The following is a 12,967-nucleotide window of genomic DNA, read 5'->3' as shown; positions in this document are numbered from 1 at the left end:
GTCAAAATGGACATTTTTTCGTAGCAACCTAATAAATAAAAATGTGTTAAAAGAATAATTTAACTGTCTATCTGCTACACACAATCAGATGCCCATTTCACAAAAATATAAATTACAGTTTTACAGAACATGAGAGGCAATGGTATTACTTAATTGTTTTTATACTTATTGTCAGCACGTGCAGAACTAGCTAGTGCCAATAAGCCCTCTCATTCATATTCTATCTTGCAAAACATTTGGTAGTTTAATATGTCTAGATTTATTGACATATGCTTTCCTTTATTTTCGTCGGGTATTTGAAGCTTTTCTTCTTCTTCTGGGAAGCAGACAGGAAAATTACAACAAATGACGATCGCATTAATGTTGTAGTTAAAAGAAGTAATAAAGTGCAAATCTTTTTGAATGTATATGTTTATAAATTCATGACAGGATCACTTTTGATATTTGGATTCTTAAAGGGTTGAGACAATATGAGCTTGGAGTTTCCTGGAACTGAGATCTTACCTGTATGTCATCATATGTGGAAGAGAGAAAAGGCATTTCTCTTGGCCCGAGATCGAAAATTCTAGTTATTGATGAGGCCGTTGAGATAAAAGTTCTACTCTTACAACTTGTTTACAAAAGCGTCAGTCACTTACAAAATTATTTACGTTATGGATTATCATTGAGGTCCAGGTGCTAGACTGTGTGCATCTTGTAGAGATGGAAGTTTAAATACGTTGTCAATATTTGTTTTATTGGCTTCAAACGAAACGCTGTGAGGTTCTGATGACAGCAGCTCGAACAGTCTCGATATTCTTTTTGTGTGCCATCATTGTAGTGTCATCCTCAAGATGTTCTCTGCAAACTCGAACCAATTTCTTCTCAGTTACGAGCCCTGTGGTTATTGCATAGGTTATGTTGCACAGCAATACCTTCCTGATAATCTTGCTAGCTTACGGTTCAAAATTTCCAATCATTGTGGGGCATATTTACTTGGGGTTTGAGTGATTAATGATGATTTTTTTTCTCAGGTGCTGCAACATGTTCGTCTTCCTCTCTTGAGCCCCAAATTCCTCGTTGGTACTGTAGGTTCTGATCTACTAGTACGCAGTGATGAGGCTTGCCGTGACTTAGTAGACGAAGCAAAAAACTACTTGCTTCTCCCCCAGGAAAGGCCTCTAATGCAGGGCCCACGTACAAGGCCCCGAAAACCAACGCGTCGGGGAGAAGTACTTTTTGCAGGTAAATATAGATGTGTAATTCGTGAAAAGAAGTTAATAATAAAATCTTAAATTTAAAATAAATATGATTTGTAGTAAATTTATTACCTTGGATATTGGAGACAAATATTGGTGAATATATTGTTGTGTATTCTGAAATCCGGGTTGTCCCAGGGAACATTTTACATCATTCCATAAGTGACTCTTTGATACAAGTCATGCGATGTATTTAAGAATTTGTTTGTATTATTGCAGTAGGTTTGCCTTTTTTTTTTTTTTTTTTTTTTTAAATAACCAAATAAAGCAGCAAATAGTTGTGCATGTAAAGATGAAAATATTGTGTAAGTCGAGTTGAGTTTTGTCGTGTATTATGATGATAATAATTACGTACAATTGAAGAGTGGGAATACTGTGGGTCGCTAAAAGAACGTTCACCTTTGGGGTGAGGCGAATCTTTGGATCACAGATCATGTGAATTTGTGGTTGACAATATCGTGTCAATGGGTGGTGTTCTCGGGGTCCTGTTTCCTCCACTTTCTCATTGCATCAGTTTCTTTCATAATCATTCACTTTTCATTAATCACTCGTCTACTTTAGCTACAGGACGTAATCGTGGGATGTAAGATGAAATATTTAATTTTTCGTTTACAATTAAAGAAATACTGTACGTAGTATTTGTACTTTTCAATTTAGTGGAAGCACACACAGTTAGACAGTCACAGTCCGCCGCTAGTTACATGATACGGCCTTATGGGGTCAGGTTGCTGCGGCGAAACCGTTGATAAGGGAGACCGCAATATGGATCGTTGATGGTTGAAAACGGTGTGATATGGTCGGAAGAGTCATCATTCACCTTATTTTAAAGCACAAGCCGTGTTTATGTTAGGATTAGGGATTAGCTTTCTGGGCTTTCAGCATCTATGGCCATGTTAGCCCGTCACGTATGAAAGATGAGTTCCTTGGCAATCACACTATCCAGGGAATTGGGAGAAAGAAGGAATGGGGATGGAAGCGGTCTGAGACCATTATGTTAGGTACTATTTCGGCTTTTACCTGAGGGGAATGACGGAAACCTCACTCAGGATAGCTGGCCTGGAAAAGCTATTTACACTTTTCGATAAGTTTCCACTGGGAATCATACCCAGACGGCTCGCACCAAAGACGAGGCCGTTAGCAACTATACTACACGGGACCACGGGCCGTGTGTATGTGTGGCGGGGCCCCAAAGAAGCATATGATCCGTAATGTCTCCGTCCAACCGTGAAATTCTATGATGCTGTTAGCTGCAATATCCTGGTTTTCAGTGGTTTCTGTACTGACTCTTACTGGTCGCATCACTGCCCGTGATTACGTTGCCATTTTAGAGGACTGTGCACACCCAATGGTCGAGATGTTGCTTCCGGGCAGTGACATCCCATTCACACAGCGGGAGCTAAAGCAGCGTGGTTGAAGAAACAGCAGGATGAAGTTGAACACCTTCCGTAGCCCGCCCAATCTCAGACCTGAACATAATTGAACATCTGTGTCCGTTTCGAACACGAATCCGGCGTAGATTTCCGCCTTCATTCGTTCTCACGAAACTGAATGATGCATTGCACGCGGAATGCTTTTAATGTACCACTTACTACCATTCACGACCTCTGTGACTCTATTTCACGTCGCATGAGAGCTGTTCTGAGGGCAAAAGGTAGTCCAACGCCATACTGTTGATAAGTTGCACTTTTTTCAATTGTTTGCATTAAATTGATTTAATCATTTATTTAACTTTTAAATTTTTCATTATTCTATTTTTTTTTGGAATGAACAACCCCAATTAGCCCATTGTAAATAGATCTCGAACAACACGGTTTGCATTTCTTGGAATCAGTTAACTGTGGTATGCAAGATTAGTATTCCTGTATTCAGTTTCGTATATAGTAAATTAGTTCCAGGCACCAATTAGATGAATGAGTAGTCCTTTACGAGTGGATGTCGAAAAGTTGTTGGTTATGTCTAGAAAGAATGGAGCTAGAGGAATGAAATTACACAGTGATTCAACATATATCTTTACTGAGAGTGCTGCACTATGTACAGAAATATTGTAACTTTTTTAAACGCTTGCAAATAAAATTCCTGTCTTGAGCCTGAAACCAGATCTTCCTAGATGTTAAAGGTCAAGAATATCCTCAAAATGATGTCTCTTGAGGTGTTCCTTCAAGTTTGGGAAAAAATTATAATCAGAGGGAGATAGGAAAGATGGCGGACCAGTTGGAATCCGAAGGTGTTCGATTTGGCAGTCACAATGGAGCATGTCAGTCTAAATGTCAGTAAGCAGTTGTCGTACAAAGTGAGAATCTCTTTGGACAACTTTTCGTGACGTTTCGCCTTAGTTGTCTCGTATAGCTGACCCGGTAATTTAACATAATACTCGCTGGTGATACTAGAATTCCGAGGTCGGTAGTCCACCAACACAGCGCAATACCGTCTTTCCCAGAAAATTAGAACTGTGACTACCTCTGTTGATTTTTAGGTGTGAAACTTCTGTGGTCGCGGAGACGCGGCGTGGCGCCACTCCTTTGACTGATCCTTAGTCTGAGAATAAGTTATAGAGCAAGGTTTCATCCTCAGTCAGCAATTGAGTCCAAAAATTCAGAGCACTAGTCTTAAAACGGGCCGAAATTGCCTTGGATGATTCAACTCTTGCCTTCTTTTGATGCTGCTTAGATATTTCTCCACCCACTTTGCTAAAAGCTTGTCCATGTCCATTATGGTGTTTAATAAACCCAATACGCTCCTGTTAAATATTCTATTCAGTTACCTGTTCTCACGGATCAGTTCATAAACATTACATATTACTGAGTCGGTTGAGATTAGAGGGTGCCCAGTTCTTGGCTTATCGTCAGCGGTAAAATAGCAGATTTTGAAATGAGCATTCATGTTTTGATGCTTGTGTAGGAAGGCATTCTTCTCCAAGGTTTGTGACATCTCAGTGTAAATATCCTTTGCATACTTTCTCTGGAGAAACGGAAACTATTACATGACGACCCGACACCCCAAAGCTATGAAACTCGCTTGAGCTCCCACCATTACTGCTTCAGTTCTAAAGGAGGGGGAGGAGGGAGTTACATTAATCACAAAAACCTATATATGTACCATTACACACTAAGATACTAAGCTTTCATATGAAAATATACTCAGAAGTTTTATGTGAACGGGAGGGGGTATGAATCCAGGAAATTTTCAGCACTCTCTTGTATAATAGTTTATAAGATTTTCCTCTTTAATATACCATCTAATTAACTATATAAGCTCTAGCATATATTAAGTTACCACATTTTAGAAATAAGAATGAAATGCGTAATTATATGCACATTTTGTAGTGATTTCAAACTACAGTATTTTTACGTTACGTGGTTTCATCACCAGTTGATAAGTGTCATTAGATCATACGGCTTTAACAGTACGTTGTATTCTGCATTTGCACCAATTTGGTTACAGTTCCGAATGACGTAGTATATTACAAAAACTCTATTTCAATTTAATATTTATTTTATTTACAGTACATTTATATTAAAGTTCGTTTTATTTGAATTATTATCTGTTGTGTATTTATTAAATACTTTGTTTCTTTATTCCTTCGTATACTTATATTGGGACATTATTCTTCCTCTATTATTCTTATTTATATATTTTTTTAAATTGCGTCTATATAACAGGCACATTTTCTACATGTTTTCTTCTCAATTCCAAAAGTAAAGAGGATCTTAAAAATATAAATATATATAGTTGTTTCACATGCCATTGTATTATACAGAAACACTGCTGTTTCAGCTTCAAATATTTGTATTCTTTATTTCAGTTGGAGGCTGGTGCAGTGGGGATGCTATTGCATCTGTGGAGCGTTTCGACCCACAGACAGGTGATTGGAAAATGGTGGCCCCCATGAGTAAGCGCCGCTGTGGCGTGGGAGTGGCTGTGCTCAACGATCTACTTTATGCTGTTGGAGGTCATGACGGTCAGTCGTACCTTAACAGTATTGAGAGGTGAGCTGATATGGAAGATATTTCATTAAATTGGGTGTTCGTTTAGGACGTCAACGTTAAGGTTACTTGGTAAAACAAGGCTATGGGATATACTCATTACTTATAATTAACATTTTAACATTGCGAACTACAGTGTGTCACACAAAAACACTCCTTGATTTTATTTGGTTATAAAATGAAAACTTTTTTTTTTTTTTTTTGGTGGACGTATAACAACTCATAAAGTTTCATGTGATATATGTTCATTACAGACACTCAATGTGTGCCTCACCTTGTCATATGGCAAACATCTAGGCGATAATCGAGCACATTCCATACTCTGGAAAGAATATTGTGGCCGTGATTGTGTTTACAGCTTCTGTGATTCTGTTCTGCAGAATTTCCATGGGTGCAGGTAGGGGAGGTACTTACACTATATCTTTGATATACCCCCCCCCCAAAAAAAAAATCACAAACAGTAAGGTCCGGTGACCTAAGAAGCCAGTGAAGAAACACCTGGTCATTGAGTTCAGCACGACCAATCCATCATTGTGAAAGGCAGGACATCATTGTGAAAGTTACGGACATCACGATGCCAGTGCGGTGGTGGTCCATCTTGTTGGCGGTAGGGGTGTCCACCTACCGCAGTAAGTTGAGGCGACAACCAGTTCCGTAACATATCGAAGTAACTGTCGCCGGACACAGTTTCGCCTTCAAAGAAAAAAGGACCATAAACTTTCTGTTCTGGTATGGCATAAAACACATTATACTTAGGAAAATCGCGTTGTATCTCCAGTGTGGCGTGGGGATTCTTCGAATGTGATTCCACATCAAATTTGTGCGTGAACGCATGTTGAACAGACACAACACTCTTCGTTGTGTGGAATTCTAACACACCAGTTGTATTGCTGTTTGGAGAGCGCCATCTTGAATTTACTGCCCTCTAGCGAAAAAATGGGTAAATGTTCCAACCTGTAGGAAAGAAACAAAAATATTTTGAGTTCCTACACCTTCTGACACTTTTACTTACAAACATATTGCAAAAAATTTTCATTGTACAATCAGTTCAAATAGGGAGTGTTTTTGTGGATACACGGCATTATGTGCAGGATGCTGTGAAGCAAATTAACGCCAATTTCAGAGCAGCTGGAAAGTTTTGAGTTTACGACATCGTAAGTGACTTCTGTAGTAATTTCGAGCTCCTTCGTGGCTAAGCGGTTAGCGTACGCGTCTTTGGCGTGGGAGATCCGGGTTCGATTCCCGGCGGGAGCTCATGTGGTTCGGATTCCACGTTAATCAGTAGGTCCACGTCTCATATAGCCTCGCTGCTGAACAGGACGTAAAACTCAAAGTCAACTCAATTCTGTAGTAATTTCTTCTTTTAATAGTAAACTCTCAAAATGCTCATCGGTGGTAATACTGTATTTGGTCATTTAATTTGTGCACTTTTTAAATCTGTTTTGGCTATTAAAAAATCGGAGTGCGTAAAATATGCGGATTTTTTAAAACTACTGCCAACCTCATAGTTAGTGGTCGAATTGGAAATAAGTTACTACTGGTATCTTTTTTTTTCTTTCTTTATATATATATAGAAACCTCTTTTTACTGTCTATTACCATTTTTGTTGTATGGTAATCGACGTTGAAACCGAGATTACGGTAAAGTTTTACCACTTCCGGTTTTAGTACGATAATACGATGAAGACTATATCTTTTATTGAGATCTAATCGATCCCAAAAAGTCGCTTGTCAATATTTCTTACCATTTTTGCTCTATGGAGATCAATATTGAAAACACTAATTAATTTCTATCGCTTCTTTTTTAGTAGTGTGTTACGAGTAATGGTATATTTTCTTAACACGTTGAATCAATTTTAAAAATCCTTATCCATATCTATTACCGTTCATCGTGTGGCGATCAGCAGTGAAACTGGAAGTACTAGTAAATTTCGCCACTTACGGTTTTAGAAGCTTAATGTGGCTAGAGATGATACTTTTCTTAATACTTAAAAAAATCGATTTCAGAAAACCGCTTGTCTTTGTCTCAGTTTGTGTTCTGTGATATTAAAATTGAAACTGGAAATGGTTGATTTCTACTACCTCCGTTTTGATTTGAAGGTTAACAGAGAAGATGGAACCTATTCTTGGGATGCTGAATCGATTCCAAAGAAACGTTTCCCTACATCTCTTATAGTTTTTGTTCTTTGTAATTCAATATTGAAGCCGGAAGTACTGGCAAATTTCAACCACTTCCGGGTTTAGAAGAGTGCTTACGGGTGGAGATAGTGTTTCCTTGAGACGCTGTGTTGATTTCAGAAAAACTCTTGTCGCTATTAGTTACAACTTTTGTTCTATGGCAATCAACGTTGAAACCTGAAGTACTAGTAAATTTTATCATTTCCGGCTTTAATAGAGTAATATGGGTAGAAATGGTATTTTTCCGTGACATCCTGAATTGATTCCAAAAAACTGCTTTTATATAAAACCGTTTTTGTTGTATGGCGATTAACGTTGAAACCGGAAACAGTTGATTTCTACCACTTCCGGTTTGAATAGAGGGTTAACGGAGAAGATGGAGTCTTCTGGGATCTTGTATCGATTGCAAAAGCCGCTTCTCGATTTTCTTATAGTTTTTCGATATGTCTGATACCTGTCCACACACAGACAGACGAACACACATAGCCGTTCTATAAGACTTCCGACACTATTGCACAGCGTAGTTAGGAAGTTTAATGATTCTGTATCATACCCTCTCTTTTATTACAAGTGCGCAATAGACTGGTATTTGAGGAAGGAAAATTCATGCCATAGTGAAAAATAAAAGTGTGCGTATAACACGGAACAAAATAATTCGTATTAAAATACAAGTTCAGGATAAAGTTCCATAAAACACGTTCAAGATAATCCTTTAAAAATTAGCGTGCACAAATTATGTGAGAAAATACGGTAGTTTGCAGTTTTCTGGGGCATTAGAATCAACATTATGTTATTCATCTTCATTTCAAGCTATATGAAGGGGAGCATGATAGCTCAGTGGTAGAGCGCTTGCCTCTAGTGTGTGGGGTCCCGGGTTCGATCCCGCCCAAGAAAGCTTGTGGTGGACAAGATCGTATCGTTTTCTTGGGGTACTCTCGTTTCCTCCCACATTTTCACTCTACTAATTCTTCCATCATCATTCACTTGCCTTAATCATCAATCTTCCTTAGCCTGCAGGGCATAATCATGGGATGTGAAACTAAAAGATTTTGTTTAATTTTTCATTTTCGAGCTATATGAAAGAGATGAATTGCTAGTTTTGTTAATGTATCAAAATGACTTAACATATTTAATATTTTTCTCAGTTAATATTTAATTGAAGAGGATAGTGCTGTTGAGAAGTGTATATTATTACAAGTCTGACTGTTAATTTCATCGAAAGTTTCTGAATCAATTACTGGATGATACCGTTCAGCAGCTGTCTAGTGTGTTGGGTAATTGTTCGTACATGAAATTCATTGTAGGTGTCTTGATATAGTGATGAGCAGTAATACTACTCCAGTGTTAAATTTAAGATTATCATCGTGTGAGATATCAAGTTGTTCTTCCGTATATGATAATGAGTAGTCGAATTTGTTCTGAAACTTTTTTTCTTTTTTTCTTATTGAAGGTATGATCCGCAGACGAACCAATGGTCTTGTGATGTTGCTCCCACAACTTCGTGTCGTACCAGTGTTGGCGTAGCAGTTCTAGATGGTTTTTTATATGCTGTGGGAGGCCAGGATGGCGTTCAGTGTTTAAATCACGTAGAGCGGTAAGTTAGTTATTACACTATATGCAGTGTAATTACACATTTTCCTAAAATGCCACATAGGAAGAATTAAGAATTTGTGTAAGCAGATTGAATCTGATGAAGTCAGAAAATCTTTTCTAGAATAATGTATGAACTTACAAAATAGACACATTAGTACATTTTTAAGTTGGTTTTAATTCAACGGGGTTGAGTGTAAATTAGTATATTTTTCTTTATCCGATTTCGTCGTGTGTTGTTGTTTATGTAGTTTTAATAAAAACTAAGCATTTCATGATTAGAGATAATGCGAAAGCAAGAGATTAGCATGTAGAGAAATTTTAAAAGATACTACTGATGATATTCCGACAATTAATAAGAATTTGAACATCAAGAATATAATAAAATTGCCCTATCAGTTTTCATCTTTAATTGATTTTCCTGAAAAGTCGAGGCTATTATGTATCTTACGAATTCAACGGAATTCACCCGATTGGAATCACACTGCGCATGGTGGTGGCATGGTAAGCTGCTATATTAGCGTATGGAATATTATATTCTACAGACCTTTGGTTCCCTTCTTATGGGCCATACGCCAAACTCATGAAATTTGGATAAATCTTGACATGGTGTTACACTTTGATCTGCTATACAAGCATGTGAAATATGTCGTGCAAGTTTTTGATTCCTGAAGTTGTAGACCATAATATTTTGGATCACATTTTCGAGGAAAAAAAAAAAAAAAAAAAAAAAAAAAAAATTCGAACTCATCCGATCTGGATAATATCTTGGCATGGTGGTATACTTTGATCTGCCATACAAAAGTGAGAAATATAGTGTGGCTTTTGGTTGAGACAATTATTTTCATTAAGCTTCCATTTTCTTAAATTAGCACATGAAAATTTACGATCTACAAGTTCAGAACATCTGATAACATACGGGTAGTAACATGACGTCTTCTCGAAGTAAGTTGTTCAGAAGTACCAGTATATGTTGTTGAAGCTCAGTCTGATCGTTGATCGCCTTCCACTGAAGCACTGCCTTTCCGAACCCTCCTGATCCGTTCACATACATTACCTCACAAAAGTTCCTGGTCACTAAGGCGTACTATATAATGTTTTCATAAGTGTTTTTTCTAGCTTAACTTAGAACTTAATGTTAATCATTTGCTTCACCTTCATGTTTATCATGTCACTTATGTAGCTCCAATTAAATTCGCAAACACAGAACAGTATAATGCTAGGCACATTCCTCTATTAAGTGGATACCACTTCTAATGACATCAGACGACTAAATAATATCAATTTCACGTGATTGAATATCACACAGGGTGTCCACATTTTGGAAAGTCAGGGAAAAGTCAGGGAAGTAAAAATGCGTCAGGGAAATATCGGATTGGTCAGGGAAAGTCAGGTCCATTGTTCAGTTATTGAATTTACGAAATAGTAAGTGCAATATCGGCCTAATGCACATGGTTGTAAATTTACTTTGTTTTGGATTAAAGAAAATTGTAAAAAGAATGAAACAGAAGTAGAGAGAGCACAAGATCAGCTATGGGGAAGGTGGGGGGCCGGGGTTTCTTTCTTTTTTCTTATTTTAAAAATATTCAGTTGTCGGGGAAGTCAGGAAATATTTTGTTCAAATTGTGTGGACACCCTGTCACAGTTTGAGAATTAGAAAGAAAAACAGAAAAAGGAAAAAGAAATCTAACAAGGTTTATATTTCTAAGTTGGTATCATTTAGTCACCGGATGTGTGTTGCGAGTATGCATATCTTTAGAAGTGGTTACGCGTAAACCAATCAAGCAAACCCTATGTACTTTAGTTTTCTAGAGTTTTTCCCGTTTTCTTTCACTTCTTTCATTCCATCATTTCATTCATTATAATCACCATCGCATCCCTTAGCCTCGGAACATAATCGTGGAACGTTGATGTAAAAATAAATAAATAAATAAATGATTTTTCAACCTACCTCTGTATCCGCCGTGAATTTTCTTTATATTAATGTAGTGTGTATTAATGTATATCTTTATGTTAGTGAATAATGTAAGTTCATGCAGATACAGAGGTAGGTTGGACAATCATTTATGTTATGTACTATGTAGGATCCACCAGGAGAAACAAACAAAATCTACCAGGTGGAGAGTTGATCTTAGCAACACACATTTCGTTGTATTAGCACATTCAGTTGGTAATGAATTATTTTCAATTTTTCTGGTGAGTAATTTATTTTCTATTCCCACTTCGGGATTCTGTGTTTCAACTGTATGTATAATAATATTGTGGATATGGCAGAACAGGGGTTCTGAACCTTTACCACAGGCGTACCACCAAAGCATATTGATACTACCATAAGCTGTATGTACCACCGAAAACGGCTCACGTATCACCAGTGGTACGGGTACCACATGTTGAGAAACCCTGTCTTAGAAGGTACATTTTGTTGTGATGTATATTTGTGCTCTTAGTTTGTACATGCACGAGATATAGTTGTAGTGAAATTTCAAGAACCACCCAATGAGGAAAATATGTTTCGTGTTTAAACTAAATTAATAAAAAAATATATCCATTTGATATCTAAATTAATTTGATAGTATTTAATAACCTCAAAATTCCAGTTTAATTACTTCAGAATTCATGATTAAAATCTGTTTACTTATATATATATATATAAAAGATAATGAATTTATGCCTTCATTTATTTCCATGGTTAGGTATGATCCAAAGGAAAATAAATGGACAAAAGTAGCTCCAATGACAACTCGGAGGTTAGGAGTAGCAGTTGCAGTTTTAGGTGGATATTTATATGCTATTGGAGGATCTGATGGGCAGTGTCCCTTGAATACAGGTAAAGTAACATTAATACATATCAGATTTCTGTAATGTGCAACACGGTAAAAAATGATAAATAAATAAAAAGTATGAAATCAATTTTATGATGTACAATAAAATAAAAAAGAAGACATTCTCATCTTGGGTATCTTGGTAAATTGAACACGTTTTCGAAGGAATCGTGAGAGATTTTGCTATATAGTCTTTCCTAAAATGTGTTGTATACGAGACCCGACCGTAACAGATGAGTCAAGTAATTTCATCACTTCCGGTGAAGCGTAAATTCAAGGTTCCAAAGATTACAATTTCGGTGTGGCTCTTAGATGAAGAAATCGTAGATATAAAATTCACATTTATTTCATGCAGTACATTTCCTTACCTTCTTTATCTTTAATAATTTTTTAATGTTTCGAAAATGTAGACAAAAATGCAATTCCCTCTTTCATTATTTTTATAGATCATGTCCGTATGTGTATCTTTCTTCTGGAACCCACCGGAAACAAATTATACCGAAAGTTTGTCATATTTGATAGATTAATTTTTGTCTGTACACATATGAAGAGATCAGTGAGTTGCATATTATGTTCCTAACTTAAACTAAGTACCTGCTACGGAATCAGTGCTCAGTGTGTTCATCGTGAAAGTTCACTGATTGCTATATTTTCTGTTCAGATCCTTTTAAATGAGTCAAATAGACGATCTCTGCGTAAGCTGAAATGCCATGGTGCCTCTTCAATTATGGACTTAAAGTAGGGAGTTGAAAATGAATATCAAATTTCAAGTTTACAATTCTGATATTGTCACCGCTTCTGTTTCTGCATGTATATCTACACTTGAATTTTAGAAGAATAATTTCATTATAAATACTGAGAGTTGGCCGCGAGAATAGCTTTTTACGATGCTTCGAAACAACCTTAAATTTACCATTCACATTATCCAGAATAAGGCTATGACGCATCAAGCCATAGCGGGCTCCCCTTGGTGGATGGCATGAATGAATAATTGCCTGAAACATTCAGATATTCCTTTAAGATCCATATCAATAATATCGTGAAACGTCATCCGATATGGCATAACACAGTGCTGATAAAATACATCAACAGCTCGAAAAGATGAAGAGTTCCTCCGTAGCTAAGCGGTTTGCATACGCGCCTTTGGCGTGGGAGAC

The 12,967-nt window shown here is 37.0% G+C and overlaps 1 protein-coding gene across 3 annotated transcripts in view; it reads left to right on the top strand.

Moving 5' to 3' along the window:
* The window catches only part of dbo (Kelch-like protein diablo), a 42,575-nt gene that overhangs the window by 22,486 nt on the left and 7,122 nt on the right, over positions 1-12,967 (top strand). For all 3 annotated transcript variants that reach the window (XM_081743028.1, XM_081743031.1, XM_081743040.1), the window contains exons 6-9: positions 1,014-1,224; positions 5,041-5,224; positions 8,849-8,992; positions 11,682-11,815. In XM_081743028.1, the coding sequence (XP_081599154.1) occupies positions 1,014-1,224; positions 5,041-5,224; positions 8,849-8,992; positions 11,682-11,815 (673 nt within the window). The remainder of the gene's footprint in view (positions 1-1,013; positions 1,225-5,040; positions 5,225-8,848; positions 8,993-11,681; positions 11,816-12,967) is intronic.

Source organism: Thermobia domestica, chromosome 2 (genome assembly GCF_964235325.1).
Source record: "Thermobia domestica chromosome 2, izTheDome1.hap1.1, whole genome shotgun sequence".
Taxonomy (NCBI): Eukaryota; Metazoa; Arthropoda; class Insecta; order Zygentoma; family Lepismatidae; genus Thermobia; species Thermobia domestica.
The sequence above is the reverse complement of the archived record's forward strand: the minus strand, read 5'-3'. Positions and strand labels throughout refer to the sequence as shown.